The following is a 21,214-nucleotide window of genomic DNA, read 5'->3' as shown; positions in this document are numbered from 1 at the left end:
TGCCCTTTTCAGAAATCTGCTAGAGCCTGAATTGTATTTAATGGGCAGAAAGCATTTTCAGTTCAAATAATTTAAGCAATTATTGTGAAGAAAGAAACTTTCAGACCCAGTTCAATTCTTTCTATAAAAGAAACTTTTGAGTAGCAGATGTGGGTCTATTCTAATTAGAGAGGAAGAGGCCATTCTCCCCCAGCAGGAAATATTGGTAAAAACCCAAAGGACACCTTGTGCTGAGTTTAGAAATGACTTTTTCCCATTTAGGTAGCAAGATATACCACTAAATTTGATCTATCAGATTTTAGTAATAAGAGATACATATATTTGTAGATGTTTTGCATCTTTAATAAAATTTCACAATTTATTTCAATGTTTTTGGAGATTCTATCAACAGCTGTTGATAATTCATCAAATTTTAAAGTTTTTTTTATATACACTGGAAGATAAAAATGCATATATCTTCTACTTTCATTGCTTTTCAAATTAAGTTTGCATATATATAAACCAACAAAAGTAATTTTGTACATTTTTATACTATCTCAAAATTGTTTGTTTGTTTTAATCTTTGCACCAGATTTAAATGTACCAATTTTGAGCACCAAAACGACTTTTCAGGGGAATGCATAAATATCAACTTCTCTGTTGATAATACCACATAAAGTGTTTTCTTTAGAGAGAGATTTCATTATTTCTTTCTGCATAAGAAGTTTGCATAAAATAGCAATACAGTTCTTTGCATATTTAACCTAGAATAAAATTGAGAATTGTTTCCAGTTAAACACACAGAGAATTGTGATATTTTTAAAGGACGAATAGAATGATAATATTGAAATATTTATATTACAGCAGAAAAATGTCTCTCTCTCTCATACAATACATGTGCATCCATGCCCATATGTACACTGCCTTATATGAAATGTCTCAGTAAGAGATAAACTTTTCAATTTTATTTTTATTTTTTTAAATGCATTGGCTCCACAACTCTAGTAGATCCTGGATATATTTGTGTGTGGGGGTTTGTATTTGTAGAATATAACAAATGAAAGATACCTTGAATCAGATTTCAATGTTCCTTTTTTGATCACCTTACTTACCTCACTTTCATTTTCCAGGCTGTACTCCTTTCTGTTATTTCAGTTATGTTTTAGCTGAACATAATGAAGCACTGTCTTATAATCTTGTCAAGATTTATTTAATAGCTAGCAAGTTTCAGTAGGACCTCATTAAGTACAGTTTGACTTGATTAAACTTCCTTCAGGTTTAAGAATAACAAATAATTGTTAATCCTCTTGTTTATATATTTCTAGCTCTAGTGGTAGGATTCAAATTTTTTTACTACCGGTTCTGTGGGCGTGGCTTGGTGGGCATGGCATGGCTTTGTGGGTGTGACTTGGTGGGCATGGCATGGCTTTGTGGGTGTGACTTGGTGGGCATGGCAGGGGAAGGATACTGTAAAATCTCCATTCCCACCCACTCCAGGGGAAGGCTACTCCAAAATCCCCATTTCCTCCCAATCAGCTGGGACTCAGGAGGCAGAGAATAGATGGGGGGAAGGCCAGTCAGCAGTAGTACTCAAAATTTCCACTACCGGTTCTCCAGAAATGGTCAGAACCTGCAGAATACCATCTCTGTTCTAGTTATATTTATGGCGGTCTTTTCACTAAGGCCTTTGTGTTAAGAGTCTCACTGTTTCAAGAAGTAGGAAAGTTTCACTCGTGCTGGCTGTGTTCAATTTATCTTTTATTCCATTTTATTTTAATTATTCCCATGTTTTGTTAACTGAAGTCTGGTCACCTACCAAAATGAACTTCTTTAAATGAAATTTAAGAAGAAAGTCCCTGCTCTGAAATAATAAGAATGTTCTCTCTCCACTTTACTGTGTTCTCTGCCTTTAACTATTTTAGTCTTTCTTTAGTTTTAGGGATTTTACTGGATCCTGGAAACAAAGATTTCTACTTCCAAACTGAAGACATTTGTAACTAAAGCAGCTACATCCATCCAGGACAATTAATAGACAAGAAGGGCGAGCATTCAATTGTCTAATTTTGCAGCATTTTCACTAATGTCCGGTTTCCTTCCTGTTCTCCTATTTAGGGTGACATTCAAAGATCAATAATCCATGTGGATTTTGGAGATGGTAGTGCTGTGTCATATGCCAATCTCAGCTCAACAGAAGATGGAATCAGGCACATCTATCAGAATGTTGGCATCTTCCGTGTAACTACGCAGATCAAAAACAGCCTGGGGACTGACACTGCAGTCTTGTATTTGCATGTAAATTGTATGTAATTACTGTTGGTATAACAATACTTTAAAGATAAATTGATGTCAATTCAGATGTTCTGCTTTTGATAAATACTGTTGATGGTACAGGTGTTAGGTTTTATTTGATGCAAACATATTTTAGAGATGAACAGAGAATTAGAAAAGTGGGTCGAAAGGGAATAAACAGGAATTGATTTAAATGATTTATGATCATCTCATTTTGTGATTTATGTAACATCAGAAGTATGATTTTTCATGAATTTGTATCATGCTTGAAACCTTGTGGCATAACCCAGAGCAAGTGGAAAAGAATAGGAAGTCATTTGGCTAATGCCTCAAGTTCAAAAAGATCTTACTTTTAAACATAGGCTTGGTTTTTTAAAAAGTTTGTTTTAGTTTTATCATACTTTTCTTTCTATAACTTCACATATTATTGTTTTTATTTCTATTAAAATTGAAGTTTTTGTAACCCAGAAGAGATCTAGACCCATCTGGTACTTGAAAGGCTCTGCCAGCAACCTAGAGTACTAGGGGATTTGTCCAAGACCATATATTTACCATGATGCATGATGAATCCATCACTCTTAGGAACATGTAACCATTAGGATTATTGCTTCCCTAGGAATATTTCTTGCTCCTGGGATTGGATATAAAATGTGTAGATCCCACACCCCTTTATGGGACTGAATAGCTTATTTTACTTTTGAGATATGAACTTTTGTTTCCAATATTGCTTGAAAAGAAAGAGAAAATGAAATTTAGGGGTATTGACGGGTTTATAAAATATGCAATTATTGTTTATAATTTACAAAATAGTTTGATTAAGTCACATTATTTCAACTGTGAACTGATTTGGTTGATGATCCATTGATCCATTGATTTGTTTGTTTTTTGTTGTCCATGGTATTATTCTTGGTTGTCTTGTTAAACACTAAAGTTCAAAGGTGTGAATACTCCTGATATTCTGCTTCTTCAAAATCTGACTTGAACTTTGGAAAAATATGACAGAAAAGACCTTGGGGAAATTTCAGAAAAGTTAGTTATGTAACTTCAAAATTAAACTTTTTTAAATTTCATGATTCACATTGTTATGTGGGGTGAAGAACACTAGAGATGTGTTGGAGAGAAAATTCATATTAGAAGGTATTTATTCTCCTCACTGCTACCACCTATGTTTTAATCAAGAATTTCTTTTGTTTTTCTATAACTACCTGTTAATTCACTTCCTTTTCCTGTTTCCTGATTCTCTTTCTCTTAATTTTTACACCCATAAAGACTATATAATTGACTTCTTTCAATTTTTAGGAATTCTCCATCCCCACACACATAATAGCTGAATAGTGTGAGATATAGTTACTTAATAAGAGATAGCAGACCAGAGAAAAGGGATGTATCAGTGAAGAGCAATGGAAATTTTACATAGGGCGAAAATGGAAATCATGCTGAACCATATTACGAACACATTAAACAAGATTAAACATGAATGCAATGAAGCTGTTTTAAGTATAGATCACTGAAAATGTCTTACGTAAGTGAGAAAAAGCAGGAAATGCATTTGACATTTTTGCATTCATAATTTTTTTCCCTATTATAAATGAATTGGTGATTTGGAAAGTAACCAAGAAGCCAAGAAATGTTGAATCCAGTAAAATAGACCCATTGTTCTGGAATATTTTAGATCTACCTTATCTTTCTCTTGTTCTATGTATTGATGTTGGAAGATCTGGGTTTTAGTGATTGTTTCAGATGAGCAAGATTCAGACCCATTTACTGAATTTGCTTTCTCCATCATTGGAACTTTTCTTTCAGACCTGAGACTGTGATGTTCTCACCTTGTCCATGTGATTGCGATGACATTATATTTATCTATATAATTTATACATTTTAGAATTTGTTAGTATTGCAATGCCAAAAACATGTACAGCTGAACAAATATATAAAATAATTATACTGTTTTAGTGCACTTTGCCCTTTGGAACATCATACTTCCCCAAAGTGACACCCAAACTGACTCCTTTGACCTTCTGTAAAGGCCTGAACACCTGACTCTGCCAGTAGGTCTGGGGCCCCAATGGAGGGGGTTAGTAGATTGAGAGAAGATTCCACCTCCCCGTGTAGTTTTTGTGCTCCTCTGTCCCACCCCTTCTTTTAATATTTTAATTATACTTTGTTAGTATAACTATGTTTATTGTTATTGCTGTTTTCACTTTTTAATGTTTCCAGTTTTAATGGTTATAAGCCACCCAAAGTTACCTCCAGACAAGATGGGTGGCACATAAATCAAATCATATTATAAATACAATTAATATTTAAGCAACAATTCTAATCAGTATTTAAACAGCTTATTTCTTCATTTCCACTTTTTCCACTTTTTTAGGTGTAAGCTAGTTGCTTACAGCCCAAAATTAATCGTAAGTAGAGAGAGAGGGTAATATCCCAAATAACCTAACCACAGTAACACACAGCCAAGCAATCTGCTGCTGTTTGCTAAGAAAGGTTTTGCCATCATGTCACACTTTATATGCAAGTTAACAAGGCTACTTGATGGAAAACCTTTTTGTTTATGCAGGCCATGACCTGAAGCAGAAATGTCATTGTCTGTGTCATTCCCATCTGGTAACAGGATTGCAGCCATGTAATTGCTCTGTGTGTTTCAACACCATATAATTTATTACATTCCTTGTCAGATCTTAAACTGCATAGGATGTGATGTTCTGTTCAATGTTTCAAGGATTAAATTCATAAACAGTGTGTGTAGCGATAGAACTACCAGCAGAAAAACTGGTAAGAGTTTTTATACTGGAATAGGAAACTAAGAGAGTTTATTCTGTATTTTACATAGAGAACTAACTCGATATTTGTGTGATAGCATGAGGTATAATCATGCAGTGAAACCAAACTAAAACTAAATTTAAAATTGCTACAGTCTAATAAGTTATTGATGATATAATGTCCAGGATCTCATGCAATTTCAGATAAGGCCTGAAATTGCACATGAGGACATAGAACCCTGTGAGATTTCAATATTCTTGCCTTGTATCTTAAGAGATCTCATTTAACAACAACGAAATGTTAAAACTTTTTTCAGTTTGATGTGATTTGGGCCATTTAAATTATTTCATATGTATTGTTATTCATCCTGAATCAATTCACAATAGAATGAAGACTTAAAAGGCTGATCAGCATAGTAGATAGATTCGTCTCGCTTTCCCATTCTCCTTCTTGGGCCAAAGTCATTCTGCCATATCCATGCCTAAAAAAGTACTAGAACCTGAGTTTCCCCACTATGTTTCCTCACTAGGCTACAATCTTTTCTATTGAACATTTTAGGTAAATAAATAAATAAAGCAGTTTTGCCATTGTTGTATAGTCTCCAAGTTTTGCTTTCCATCTGGTGCCATGGGCAAAGTGTCTCTTTTTCATTGTTTGTTTAATGTTACATATTTCTTTCCAATACTTATGAGGTATTTTTAAAAACATAATCACTGCATATAATACAAAGTTGCTTCTTTATACTAACATTTACCTTTTTTTTTTGTTATATCTTTATCTATTTAATTATTGATGGATCTATTACCATAAATTAAAGATTTTATACCAATTTTCCTCATAAGTATTGTTGTTTTATTATTTTCTATATAATTCCTCTCATGATTGTATCCTTATTGTGCTTTTTAAGATTTTTTATATACTTTATCATATAATTTTTTGTTCTTTCTCTATGTCATATTTTAATGATAGATTAAATGCCTAATCTAACTCTTTAGCACTTACATACCACTGACTATTTATTTATTTATTTATTTATTTATTTATTTATTTATTTATTTAATTAAATTTCTATACCGCCCTACTCCCGAAGGATTCAGGGCGGTGAACAGCCACAGGATAAAACACATAAATACAAAAATTTAAAATAGAATAAAAACGAATTAAATAATTTGGCTGAATAAATTTAAAATACCCATTATTTAAAACAAATTAAAATTTACATTTAAAAAGGGGAGAAGATTTAGGCCAGGCCAGCTTGATGAAATAAAAAAGTCTTAAGCACGCGACGGAAGGTGCGCAGATCTGGGATTCTCCGTATCTCCAGGGGGAGCTTGTTCCATATGGTAGGTGCCCCCACAGAAAAGGCTCTCCCCCTAGGGACTGCCAGTCGACATTGTTTGGCTGATGGCACCCGGAGGAGCTCCTCTCTATGGGAGTATACTGGCCGGTGGGAGGCTATTGGTGGTAGCAGGCGGTCCCGTAGATAACCAGGTCCTAAACCATGGAGCGCTTTAAAGGTGATAACCAAAACCTTGAAGCGCACTCGCAAGACCACCAGGAGCCAGTGCAGCTCGCGCAGGAGAGGTGTTACATGGGAACGCCACGTCGCTCCCATAACCACCCACGCGGCCGCACTCTGCACCAGTTGGAGCCTCCGAGTGCACCTTAAGGGGAGCCCCATATAGAGAGTGTTACAATAGTCCAGACGAGAGGTGATGAGGGCATGAGTGACTGTGTGCAGAGTGTCCCGATCTAGAAAGGGACGCAACTGGCAGATCAGGCGAACCTGATGAAAAATCCTCCCGGTCACGACCGTCAAGTGCTCTTCTAAAGACAGCCGTGAATCCAGAAGGATGCCCAAGTTGCGAGCCCTTTCCGTGGGGGCCAATGATTCGCCCCCAATAGTCAGCAATGGCACCAGCTGACTATATCGGGACGTCAGAAACCACAGCCACTCGGTCTTGGATGGGTTGAGCCTGAGCCTGTTTCTCCCCATCCAGATCCATATGGCCTCCATGCACCGGGACATCACTTCAAGGGCATTGTTGGGGTGGTCTGGGGTGGAGATGTACAGCTGGGTGTTGTCAGCATATTGATGGTACTTCACCCCGAAACCACGGATGATCTCGCCCAGTGCTTTTACATAAATGTTGAACAAAAGGGCGAGAGGACCAATCCCTGCAGCACCCCACATATGAGGGGCTTCGGGTCATGTGTGTTGTTTGTTTTTAAGGACAGATAAAAATCCAGTGATGGAGAATACAAATCTATCACACTACCAAACTTTGCTTTAAAGTTATTAGAACAGTGAAACATCAATTTTAGAAAGCAACTAATAAAAGGTTAATGACATATGAAATAAAATAACAATTTGAAAAGATTTATTGTGGCATGCAATGCCATACAACTGTGGGAATTCTATAATGAATGAGCATACTTTACAGGGATACTTCAACTAATCACACCAATGTTTTCTCTAGGAGAGCTGAAGTATTTTCATATCATCTAATATTTAATTTTTTAGGAAAATATACCTTTCTTCCACATAGCACAGTTCACACACTTTTCAATGGAATAGATAGAACAATGGTTTTTAAATTATTTGATTCAATTACTTTTTCCTAGTCTTGAATAATATAATTACTCCCACCCCTTCCCCAAAAAAGCCCCTAAACTCTGTGGCTTTACACAAAGCGCCTTTGCGACAGCAACTGTATCTTTGCCTCACAAATAACCAGTTCCAAATAGCTCCATTACCATTGGTATCTGCACAATCCCTTAATAACCTCCAGTTTAGAACATAGAGTCACCAGCATATAGGCTTCATGAAACTAATTAATCCTTGTGAATGCAAGCTTTTTAATTCAAAGAGCACAAAGAATTTCCCAACTCTTGTTAGATACTTAAATATTTCTAACTATTCATGTAAATAGTAGTATAACACCATCTGCTGTTCCAAAGCTGCATTTTTAAATCTGTCTTTTTATCTTGTAATAGTTAATCAGAACTACCTGCTTCAGTGATTTTTCTCTAAACCAATATCAAAAACAGCAGATCATTCAATGAAGAATATATACATTATTCTTCAGATGAGGTTTTTGAATCAGCACTTGTATGTACAGTGTATATTGCTTTTCATAAGTTATCACACCAGAGAAATATAGATGTTACATGTGTCATGTCCTCATACATGAGGTTTTACATGACTTCCCATCCACCTTCACTTCCCAGCCACCAACTGGCTAAAATTTAGCCATTTCTACTTTCTATAAAAGTAGAAATTTTTCTACTTTTATATATGAAGATCCTATGTAATGTTTTTACGCATGTTGACAGTTAAGAAACAGAACACTTTCATTCAGTGAGTTATCCTTCCTATGTATATATACACATTATTCTATGGAATTCCAATTCTTTACTGGAAATTGATTTCAAACTTTGGAAGTTTGCATACAAGTTATACACTGATTGTTTTTTCCGGTGAGACTGGTCTATTAGGGGAACCTAGTCTACCGAAATATGGTATGGAGCATACTGCTTGCACTTTCAGATAAAGTCTCCCTTTATTTTTTTGTTGGTAAATATAAAATTCAACAGTTATGCACTGTTTTATTTGAATGTGAGCAAGATGATGCATTAATAAATAAAACATATTAAGTCATACTATTTCTATCAATAATATATATATAATCCAGCAATATTACTCTGAAGTAGTACTTGGTAAGGATTTTCAGGATTTGCTTACAGGTCTTTGAAACAATTCTTTGATTATTCTAATTTATTATTCTAATTCCTTCTACAATGGGAGCATGTAACATCTATATTTCAAATAGAATTCTGCCTTTTTCTGAAATGATATACTGTAGCTATTCTTCTGGGAATCATAAGATAGGATTCTTGTAGAATTTAGACAATGTCCATCTTCTCCTTTTATGTCTTCCCTTCCCTCCCCTTTCCTTTCTTTCTCTTCCTTTCCCTTCCCTTCTATCTCTGGGTGAATGCACAACCTGTAGTGAGACTGCTTTAATCTTGTGCAGGTTGCAACAATGCTGAAATTACCGGTAGTTTGTAAATGAAGTAGCCTACAGTTGTACTGAAATTGCAGAACATAAAATTTAAAATCTGACAATATTTTTATAAACACGTTTTTTTTTCTTATTTCTTCCTCATTTCTAGGTCCTTTAGAGCATGTCCATTTGTCACTTCCATTTGTAACAACAAAGAACAAAGAAGTTAATGCCACAGCAATATTATGGCCCAGTCAAGTTGGAACCTTAACATATATTTGGTGGTTTGGAAACAACACTGAGGTCTGTATTTTATGCAGTAAAGTCAATGGCTAATTAATGTTATGACCACATTATGAATGGGGGAGAATTAACTAAAGAAACAGATTACAGGGCTCTGAAAATCACAGAAAGCAATTATCAGCACTTTATGACACAAATCAGCTTTTTAAAATTAACTTGCTTAATACAAAAGATTTTGTTTTTCCCCATTATGCAAAATGTAGCTTAAAAATAATATAGTTGTTCAGCTTCAAGTACATTTATACATATGTCTGTAATTCTAGGGTTTGAAAGTATACCATTTTCTACTCTTTTTATATTTAGGGTTGTCTTTATCACCCAGAAAGGGGTAGGCTTTTGATTGAATGTCCATAGTTACTATCTTTACTTTAAAAAAAGAACAAAACTGCCATACCCTGGATTTGTAGATTCCCCAAATCAACTCCTGTTATATTAAACACTGTGTGAAGTTTATGAACCATGACAATTTTCCCAGTGTGTAGATTTCAAATTCCAGAACTCTACAGCCAACATGACCATTAACAAGAATTCTCAGAATTGAATACATATATCTGGAAGTATCAAGGCTGGGAAACACTGCATTAAAGTGATACATTTGCATTATTAATCACTCATCTAAATGATACATAGCCTATGGACAATATTTAATTTGCTATCTATCCCCGATTTCTTTTTTCTAACAAATTTGGGTTGTGAGCGGTTGTACTCCTACATTTAAAAGTCATTAGAGAGTGGACTTTAACCACAATAGAAGTTATATTAAGGATGTTCCATTGAGATCACATGAATGGTTAGAAGTGCTTTGCCTCTTGTAAAATATCCTTTCTGAATGATCGTTAAATGATTAGTCATAAGTCAAAAACTACATGTATAAGAGGTAACTAATTTCTTCTACAATACTTGCATGGAACAATGCTGTACTTTTTCTATAATGGTTCATATGTTCTATCATTATTTTAGAAAACAACATGATTGCCTTCAATGGTAATTTATTCACACACTTGATGACATTGTGAGATCATAGATATGGTCCAAGTTGTTACTGATTTATTTACAAATATGACATAACAAAATTCTTAGTACCTAGAATTCTCTGTGAAAAAAATCCTTACTTTATTGTTATTGCTATGTGGTTCTTTGGTTATTCATTCCTCCCCCCCCACTTTTCTATTTCTCCTTTTGGTAGCCTGACCTTTTCTCTGTTTAATCTTTATGATCCTTTCTTTTTCTTTGAAATCTGCAGAGAGATATTTTTCAAGCTTGTGCAAAGAATTTTGCTATGTAACAATTAAATATATGACACCACTCTAATGCAAGGAAACTTAACTTAACACCACTGATATAGTTGTTTTTAGCCCAAACTGAAAGGTTAGAAGGGTCTTCCTTTAATGAGAAAGTGGCCTTATTAACAATTTTACAGAAAAAAAATAGAATGAAAGTTCTAATATGCACCTTCCATATTAACAAGTTTCTTATTTTGAATTGGCTGGGTGCACAAAAGGAATATATGAGCTTAAGTTTTTACTTCAGGTTTTGTTCACTTCGGGTTCATTGAAACATACAAATTGTATGGGAATGTTCAAATTCAAATGCTATTATACATTAAAAATTGGAAGAATTAGAAAGGGGAAAATATCAATTTTACCAAATCTATCCATGTGTACATGTTGCACACTTTCAAAATTTGTTCATTATATTAAGCCTTAATTTGATTTGTTTGGATCATCTTGGTTTATTCTGGTTAGTAAACCCAATTGTGTGGCTTGGTTTTTATACAAAGGATTTGTTTATTATCAGTACCGTTTTAGTATTCTATGAGCTTATTCATTGTTTTCTGGATATGCTGGTACTTTTATGAGGTTTTTCTAGATGATAGGTTTCATAGTTTATAGAAGCTTTCATGATTTATTCTTTTTCATACAATTGAAAAATGGAAGAAAAATAAATCAGTGGCAATAGCATCCTAATAATTCTTTGGACACCTTTAATCCCAGTTTGTTTTTAGTAATGTGATTGTCTTGGCTTTTAATTTCTACATTAATTAATTTTCTTGTTTCCTTCATATGTATTTGCAGCCATTGATTACTCTAGAAGGGAGTATCACATTTACCTTCTCTACAGAAGGTATGAACATAATCACAGTACAAGTTTCTGCAGGAAACACAATTCTGCAAGACACCAAGATGATTGCAGTATATGGTGAGCCCTGTTTTTGTTCACTCTTGTTTATTTATTCCTTAGGTTTCCATGGCCATTTCCCCTTTGCTGTGTTCTTGGCTTGGGAAAAAAAAAACATAAGGACAAACATTTACAAGGCAACTATATGACAATCAGATCAATCAAGAGCTTTGAAATTGAACTCATATATATTATCTTTTATAAGTTCAAGGATCTATTTATCCTTCGCAAAGTGCCATTCTTTGTATTTCATAATAGATTTACACCCAGAGAAATTCTTACTTTTCAGAAACCCAGCACCTGGACCATATCTTAAAACAAAAATAAGCACATGATTTTGACTGAGAGCTGCACTTTGAATTTTTATAAATTTCCTTCAGTGAGCATTTTTGTTGACACAGTGAAATCGCTAGGAAAAAGTTTTTAAGGTTTAAGGGCAGAGAAATAAATCAAGACTCATACATCAGGCCTTATTTTGACCAAAAACTTGGAGAAGAATCTGAATGTTTTGTGCAGTTTCCAAAAATGACCAGGGGACTTCATATGGCTTGTGGATCACAGTAGCTCTCTTTTTAACAGCTCATTCTTTGTTCTATTAGAGCTTATTTAGTGTTGCATGTAAACTTGATAGTTTTCTTAAATGAGGAACCCAAATATTTTTGCAATAGGAAAGAGAATTGGTCCAAGACTAATTTTGTTCTCTGAGCAAAATTCAGTGCACAAAAGCTACACTAAGTATTTCTTTGTAACACAAAGCATTATTTGGTCCTATCACAAACACTCCAAGCAATTTATTCAACAAAATATATAACCAAAATCAAAGAATCCCCGATAAAATCTTTTTCTTAATTAACTTGAAAAAAATATAACCCCAATTAATAGCAATAGCACTAGACTTATATACCACTTCACAGTGTTTTACAGCCTTCTCTAAGCAGTTTACAGAGTCAGCAATCTGGGTCCTCATTTTACTGATCTCAGAAGGATGGAAGGTTGAGTCAACCTTGAGCCACTCAGAATTGAACTCCTGGAGTGAGCAGTGAGTTAGCCTGACGGCTCTGGTCAGTTAAAATTTACTCAAAATAAAGAAGGTATTCTTCACTGCTCAGTCTATGCAGGCAATTTGTAAAGAATCGTAAGTGATGGGTTAAGGATAGGAATAGAATTAGGGAGAAGGATAGGAATAGCATTAGATTAGACCTGTATTAGACCTGGATGATCTAATACAGGGGTGTCAGATTTGTATCGTTGCATCATCATGTGATGTAGCATGACATTTGCCCCCTTCGCTAAAATAGGGGTGGGCGTGGCTAGCGCATGATGCATCTGGCCTGCGGGCCACAAATTTGACACCCCTTATCTAATAGAACCAAGGAGCGTCTTAATATAAATTATCCCCTAGAAGAACAGATTCTGTCTTGACAGAATATCCAGGTCTCAATATGATTGTAAGAGATTCAAATTAACTCTTTTCTCTATATGCTATAGTTAAAGGTCCTCTACTGTCTCCAAAATCTTCCCCCAAATGGAAATTTGGGAGGCTGAGCTATATTTCTTTAAAATAGCTGGAATGAAAGATGGACTCTGCAGAAGCATTAATAGGATAGCTTAGTTCTAAGTGGGTATGTGACTCCTTTCACCAACCTGGAGAAGAATAATCCCCCCCCCACTTCACTGAATTTATTCCTCAACAGATTTAAGAATCTGTAGGTATAAGACAGTAGAGAAATACACATATTTAACCACTTTCATCACCACCAAATACTTTTGAATATGGATATGGTCAGTCACAACTATTCTGTTATTCAGTTCAAGGGAATCTTTTGTAGGAATGTTAGCTTACTGGCACACCCCTGAATCTCTTGCTACAAACAGAAACAAGATCAGCCAGATAAAGGGTTGATCTTAACATGTGCATTCATTTTTATTACAGTATATTTATCTGTCTGTATATAATTTGAAGTGCTTCTCTTAAATCCCCACTCAGTTTCCTCATTCTTTACAGCACTACTTTAAAGTAATCGCATGCTGCTTGTCTTATTTTAAGGGACGTTTTCAAGTGTTTCATTTGAATCCTTTCGAAATGCAAACAACCTAATTGCTTACAATCTGTCTGTATTTGGAGGAATACTGAAGAAAACACACAAATATGCCAAACTACCATATGTGTTTGAAGACATGTTTGAAGACTTTGTCTAGATTCTTTTTTAAAGTCTCCCTAGTAACTTGGTTCATAAAGCACTAACACTCAATCAGCTGATTACCAATAAGGCTTCAGATTTATCTTCATTTAGAAATTGTTTTGGGTCAGTGCAAAGTTGAAATTGGTTTAATCAGTAGGATTTATACAGAAAACACTTTAAATTCAGTGCCTAAATCATTGGTTACTTGTTCCATCTGCAGACTTTTTAAATGCCTTAACTCTCTAAAATGGGCACAAAGTACAGTTATAGCATTATAGTTTGTTAAATATAATGGAAAGATGAACATCTTTCTTCATCAGCTGTGATTATGTGGACCATTGCAATATAGATAGTCTTCAACTAACAACAGTTTACTTAGTGACTGTTCAAAGTTATAACAACACTGAAAAAAGTGACTTATTACCGTTTTTCACATGACCATTGCAGCATCCTCAAGGTCACTTGATCAAAATTCAGACACTTTGCAGCTGATTCATATTTATGATGGTTGCAGTGTCACAGAATCATGTGGTCACCATTGTGACCTTCTGATAGGCAAAGTCAACAGGGGAGCCAGATTCACTTAACAATCGTGTTACTAACTTAACAATTGCAGTGATTCACTTAACAATTGCAGCAAGAAAAGTCATAAAAATTTGGGACAAAATTCACTTAACAACTGTCTCACTTAGCAAAAGAAATTTTGGTTATGATTGTAAATCGAGGACTACCTGTACTTTAAAAAGATACCTTTGATATCTTTCACTATATAATCCTTTAAATTATGCCAAAGTTCTTTCAAATGACCTTTTTTCCATGAGACATTTGTAGCTGAACTCCAAGAACTAATTCAGAAATAATGACAAGAACCATATTGCATCCTAGGGATCATGCAAAAAACCCTTTGGTTAGTGATTTAGGCATAAGCTAAACTAGCTATAGTATAGGGCCTCACATTCTGCAGGGCCTCACAGAAATTTACAATATCACTTTTCTTATTATGAAAACAATTAACAATTTTGTGGTTATCCAAGATTGTCTTTGGTATGCATATTTGTGATATCTTGTGTAACTTTTTAACAAAGGGTTTAGGGCCTCAAGAAGTCTAAATTTAGTAGTGATAGATATTTTGGGGCATTTATTAGTTAGAATTTAAAATATCAATGTGCTCTTCTTTGCCTAAATATATACTAATTTAATGTGAGCACCATTAAATAGCCTGAGATTTTTTTTTTCTTTCCATTTCACTCTTTCTTTTTCTTTCTTCTAGAGCATTTTCAGTCTTTACGGCTTTCGTTTTCTCCAAATCTGGATGACTACAATCCAGATATTCCTGAATGGAGACGGGACATTGGTCATGTCATCAAGACAGTTCTAGTTGAGGTAAAAAAAAGTTGCCATATTTTATTGTTATCTTCCACTAATTTCTTTGAAAGGAGCATTTAGAAGAGTCTGAATCCAATTTAAGACACAAGAATGATTTATAGGAATACTCCTTCCATTTATCAGATTAATATAAACAATTGTCATACATTTAATTCCAGAATTTAAAAAAAAATAAAATTGTGTGTGTGTGTGTGTGTGTGTGTGTGTGTGTATATACTGTATATATATGTATGTGTGTGTGTGTGTATGTATGTGTATTTACACAAGCACACACACAATTACAATGATGTGAGACCAAGGCATCTGTGACTAGCTTCTGTGTGTGTGTGTGTGTGTGTGTGTGTGTGTGTGTGTAGTGAAGCTAGTCACAGATGCCTTGGTCTCACATCATTGTAATTATGTTCTTATGTGGCATGCTAAAAATGGAGTTGTATTTCTTTTTACTAGCTGAATGTTTAAAATATATAGTTTGGTGTCTGTATCTTGTATTCCCATCTTTCTATATATCCTAAGCTTAACATGTCCATATGGGTCATTACAGTCTATCCTATGCCTGTGTAATATGATCATGTAGTTCATTAATCATCCTTTATCATTCTTTCTCATTGTCATGGTGCAGAATGATACAGATCAAGGGATGCTAGGACCATTGTGCTAACTACATTTGTGGAATTAATCTATATATCCTGTATTACTAATTATCTATGAAAGTCTGGAATTGATGGGAACAATTCAAGCATGTGATGGAATATAGGAAATTTTAATTCTGAATAATTTTCAAGTATTGAAGTTTGGAAACAAATGTTCTTGTCAAGATGCAAGTAATATTTCAAAATTTGAAATTTGGATGTCATAGTTAAGACATAAAGAATGGCTTATCATGGGCTACCATGTTTAGACTCACCATGATTTTAAGTCTGAGCAGAAAGAGACATGATGGTGCAGTGGTTAGAATGCAGTATCGCAGGCTAATTCTGCTAACTGTTGGCTGCCAGTAGTTTGGCAATTCAATTCTCATCAGTTCAAGGTTGACTCAGCCTCCCATCCTTCCGAGGTCAGTAAAATGAAGACCCAGATTGTTGAGGGCAATATGTAAACTGCTTCGAGAGGGCTGTAAAGTACAGTAGTAATATATAAGTCTAAGTGCTATTGCTAAGTGCTATTGTTATCATCGATGAGAATATGACATAGGAAATGTATAATACTGACACATAGAATATACATTAAAACTATGCTTTACCATAGGGAGAATATCCTTTTCTTAAACTGGATTCATCAATAGAAGGGAGCCATTTCAGACGTCCTTGAATTTTAGGTTGATGAGTTCCAATTGTTTCTAATCTGGACATACCTGGGGGAGTGGGAAAGGAGAGGGAGTGACATCATTTATGGTATGATTGATGTAAATTAGATAATGTCATCCTACCTTATACCAGATAAAGTATATTTACATCTTTTATGGCTCCTCCTTTTCCCCCGCAAAAAAAAAAAAATACATTGAAGAGGTACAAGCCTTACTCATACAATTCTCTTTCATTCATTTTATATAGCAACATTTTTTATATAGCAACCTTTCTGATATGTGATTCTGAGTGAGGTACAAAATTAAAGAAAAAAAAATAGTAGTCTTAATGGATTTTAACATAATTAACCATTTTTAGCAGAGGTAGTTAAGTCAGTTAGAAATAATAAAGGTAAAAGGCGAAAGATTTATACACCTATGTCGTTTATGTTTCTGTTTGTATGTTTTTCTTTTTTGTTTATTTGTAAAAAATCTCAATAAAGTTTCTTAAAAAAAAAAAAGGTAATCAGGGTAGTCTTAAAACTGAACATTCCTGACTGAAATGTTGGGGGGGGGGGGAGAGGTTTTTAGAGCCTTTTGGTAGACAAGCAGGGTCAGGACATCCAGTTTTTGTTGGGAATGTGAGCAGGTGTGTGGCAGAGATGTCCTGCAATGTATCATATGATACTTTTTAAAATGATGGAACTCAGAGCATGCCAAATCTATCAAATGTTATTGAATAGCAAAGATAAAGAGTCTTGGTGGCGCAGCAGACTAAAGTGCTGTTAAGTAGCACCAGCTGCCTGCAATTACTGCAAGTTCAAATCTCACCAGGTTCAAGGTTGACTCAGCCTTCCATCCTTTCAAGGTAGGTAAAATGAGGACCCGGATTGTGGGGGCAATAAGCTGACTTTGTATACAAAGAACACCACTTGGGGGGCCCCGAAAGCCCTACTAAGCAGGTATATACAAAAGTATGAAGGCTATTGCTTAACACATTGTAAGCCGCCCTGAGTCTCCGGAGAAGGGCGGCATATAAATCGAACCAATAAATAAATAAATAAATAAATAAATAAATAAATAAATGGAAACAAACAGTCTCATATAACCAGCTGCTAGGTATTCCTATATGCATATATATTGTCAGCAATATATTGAGACACAATTTATTTGAAGACGGCCTGAAAACCTGACATATATATCCCTATACAGAATGTACTAGAGGTTCTATTTTTAACTTAAGTTTTTAACTTAACTATCTCAATTGCTATGTTTCTGTGACTACAGAGAGAACCTCTGATTAAGTTAGTCTAATATATCATGTGTAGTAGAGCTCCCACTGGTTCCTTTCTACGTCCAGTACAATCAGACCCTGAGCTGTGCAAGATCTAAACAAGGCTGTTATATGACTTTTCACCTCTGTTTATCAAATTTCTAACATTTCTTTCTCCTGACATTTTGAACTTCAGAATTAATTTATTTCTCACATAGCAATTATTGGTTTGTTTTGGGCCTTTTTTTAAAAATTTCTATATTGATTTTGTAAATACCACAGTGTGTGATACAATCTTTATTCATGTCATTCATGTTCGTTAATTAATTTTCTTTGCGGATAGTTTTAAACTGTATAATTTTAAGCCCCAAAACCAGCAATCGCATTTACCACTGTCAATGATTCTCTGCTGAGAAATGCCTATAGGAGCGGGAATATAATGCTTATCAAAAAGCTGGAGAATCGATTTTCTCGGTGAAAAATGTAGATTTGAATGCAATTGTATAAGAGATGTGGTGGCACAGTGGTTAGAATGCAGTATTACAGAATAATTCTGCTGACTGCCTGTTGCCTGCAGTTCAGTAGTTCAAATCTCACCGGGTCAAGGTTGATTCAGCCTTCCATCCTTACAAGGTCGGTAAAATGAGGACGCAGATTGTTGGGGGTAATATGCTGAGAGGACTGTAAAGCATTGTAAAGCAGTATATAAGTCTAAGTGCTATTACTATTGCTATTTGATGATGAGATGGAGAGCACAAAAAGCAAAAAAAACCCAACAAAACCAACCAAATAGTTCTACTGTAGGTTTAAAGGTGGTATGCATTTTTATTTATTAAATATAGTAATAGCAAATATTAAATGTTGGAATGATGGGATATAAATTAAAAAAATAAAAATATTTGTATTAATAGTCCATAAATTTAGAAAAAATATAATAGAAGACAACCAGTTCAAGTTTATTTTAGCTGCAGAGTCAGAACTATGGATGTCAGTCTAATGTACTATTACTTTTATTTTCCCCATATTAGGTAACAACCATTTCCAGTGAACATATTTTGGTAGCAATCTTGCCAGGGTTACCCACCTCAGCTGAACTCTTTATTTTGCCCTATAAGAATTCCAATGGAGAAAGTAAAGAAACAGCTGAAGATCTGCAACAGGTATCTGGTTTTGTTGGTTCTTTTTAGCCAGATAATAATGTTGAATTATTAAGAAATTTACATTAAGCATTTCTGGACAGTAGAGATCACAAACATCTCACATTAATATTAATTTATAGCCATTTTTATTTTTACTTACATTATTCATGATTCTATAACCTTTCAGTTTTCTCTAAATTGCTCCTGCAGTCATTGAATAAGTACATATTAACAAATTTAAAGGAGACAAAGAAAAAAAAAGTCTCAGGATTTCATAGTCTTAATAACCCAGGCTTTATCAACAGCAACTGATGTCATTATCATCTTAAAGATGGATTACAACAACATTCAGTTCTTGGAAGACCACATGGAAACATTAGCTGTGTAGAATGACGTTATCTGCTTGCTGGAAGATGATAGCCACTTTAGAGGGTTACTCCTATGCTTGGGTCACTGCAGTTTTAATCAATAGAGTTCAGTCGGTTTTAACCTGTAAACCATGGTTTTGATCCAGGTTTTCTTATCTGGATCTAATCAACCTTAGAATCTATAGCTTAAATAATAAGAATTTATTTCAAAGCATCTATCTTTTTGGAGGGGAGGGGGAGGAAATGAAAAAATAATTGAAATTTTAGATTTCAATATAACAACTTCTGTTGCAGCACCATTTCTATTTTTATTACTATCATACATTTTATAAGACATGGAAGTTTTTTATTTCAAAAAGAATTATACACACACACAAATATATTTTTGAATGAGGATTTTTGTAACATTATGGGGGATGTAAAAGTAGACTTCACATTTTATGGTAGAAAATCTCCAATCCACAGACAGAATGAAAAAAAAAAACCTGACACATTTTGTTTTACAAAGGATTCTAACCCAGAAAGTTTTCATGTTTACTGACTCTTTATTGCTTTAAGGGGACCCCAATGACTTGGTCTTCCCAGTTTCTGATAATTTTTATATAGTTTTGGTAGAAAGGGATGTGTTAATTTCTTCTCTTGTAAATCTGTAAATCTGTAAAGCCCTAATATTAAATTTCTCATTAATGCAAATATATTTTCATTTGACTAATGAATCAGTTTATCACATACATGCTTAATCAGGTAGCCAGTTTTACTTTCATTGACTTTGAATTCTAATAATGATAAATTAATTGTTTAAAATCCTTCTAACTAAGATTATATTTTGTTGGATGCCAGCTCTAATACCTTTACAGTATTTGGGTAATTGTTTTGCAATCATGCATACATGCAAAGGCCTATTACCAAGAAGTGGTGGTCCCTTTATAGAGCAGATATTTGATTTTGGATGTTCTGGGAAAGCCCCACTATGATTCAACTGACTAAAATTATTTTTTCTAAAATTTTGGGCCCTCATAATTTCTGACACACAAATCTTACATTCAGGCCAAATCCAGAGGAGTTCAGTCTGTTCTTTAAATCACTCTAGTTTTTTTAGAGTGTGGTTGATGTTTCTGCTCAGCATTCAGAACAGTACTTATTAACAATACTAGAATACCTCTAGTGATTTTAGTCCTTCTTTATCCCATATGAGATTCTTATGGGACATTAATCATGTGGATAACTTTTACCCTGAAAGGTATATTATTTAATCATTTAAATAAATAAATAAATAAATAAATAAATAAATAAATAAATAAATTTAATAATAATAATAATAACAATTACAACATCAGCAGAAGGATTATTCATAGTGCAGAAAATATATATCACTGGAAATGGCAATAATCCAATTTTTCAACTGAAATAAGATTATCTGTATTTAAAGATTTTCAGGTTAGCTACAAACTTAAGTGTGCCAGCAGTGGCACAAGCTCAAAGCTTTAAAGTTTCTGTGCTGATGATGAGCTTATAAAATTTATAATTCATGAACCTGAACAAATTTTAGTTTTCCTACAAGAATATGTCAGCACTGTTTTGTTGTTGATATGCATTTTATACTTAACAAACTTGTTATCAGTACAAGGCTGATGATAGACAATATTTAGCTGGATTGATTGAGTGATTGTGTACCATTGGATAACCTAGTGATCACATAGATAGATTTTCTTCATGATTATCTGTCCCTAACCTAGTCCTTCAGGTCTTCCAATAGTGCACCCATAACTTTGTTACTGATTAACCTCTTTTTCTCTTTCCTTCCATATTTACCAGCTTCTCCAGACAGCTAGATACAGTATATAAGATCTCCAAAATGCCATAATTTAAGTCTGGTGCCATGAATGAGAATTCTGGGATAATTTATCCAATGATCCATTTTTTTTTTAGCAGATGTAATAGTATATAGGAAAACCTTGGGAGATGGGCAAAGAAATGCTACTTGGGGAACTATTAGGTTAGAGACATCATAGCCCCCAGCTACATAATGAGTGCTACATAGTGGGAATTTTACTTTCAGAC

General features: G+C 34.3%; 1 protein-coding gene across 1 annotated transcript in view; it reads left to right on the top strand.

Annotated features, from left to right (window-relative positions):
* The window catches only part of LOC139318790 (VPS10 domain-containing receptor SorCS1-like), a 403,261-nt gene that overhangs the window by 366,485 nt on the left and 15,562 nt on the right, over positions 1 to 21,214 (top strand). The window contains exons 19-23 of the mRNA XM_070946400.1: positions 2,092 to 2,278; positions 9,211 to 9,344; positions 11,420 to 11,543; positions 14,976 to 15,088; positions 18,675 to 18,806. Of these exons, the coding sequence (XP_070802501.1) occupies positions 2,092 to 2,278; positions 9,211 to 9,344; positions 11,420 to 11,543; positions 14,976 to 15,088; positions 18,675 to 18,806 (690 nt within the window). The remainder of the gene's footprint in view (positions 1 to 2,091; positions 2,279 to 9,210; positions 9,345 to 11,419; positions 11,544 to 14,975; positions 15,089 to 18,674; positions 18,807 to 21,214) is intronic.

Source organism: Pituophis catenifer, unplaced genomic scaffold, assembly GCF_029215685.1.
Source record: "Pituophis catenifer annectens isolate HBS135680 unplaced genomic scaffold, rPitCat1.0.hap2 SCAF_6, whole genome shotgun sequence".
In the NCBI taxonomy this organism is placed as follows: domain Eukaryota; kingdom Metazoa; phylum Chordata; class Lepidosauria; order Squamata; family Colubridae; genus Pituophis; species Pituophis catenifer.
The sequence above is the reverse complement of the archived record's forward strand: the minus strand, read 5'-3'. Positions and strand labels throughout refer to the sequence as shown.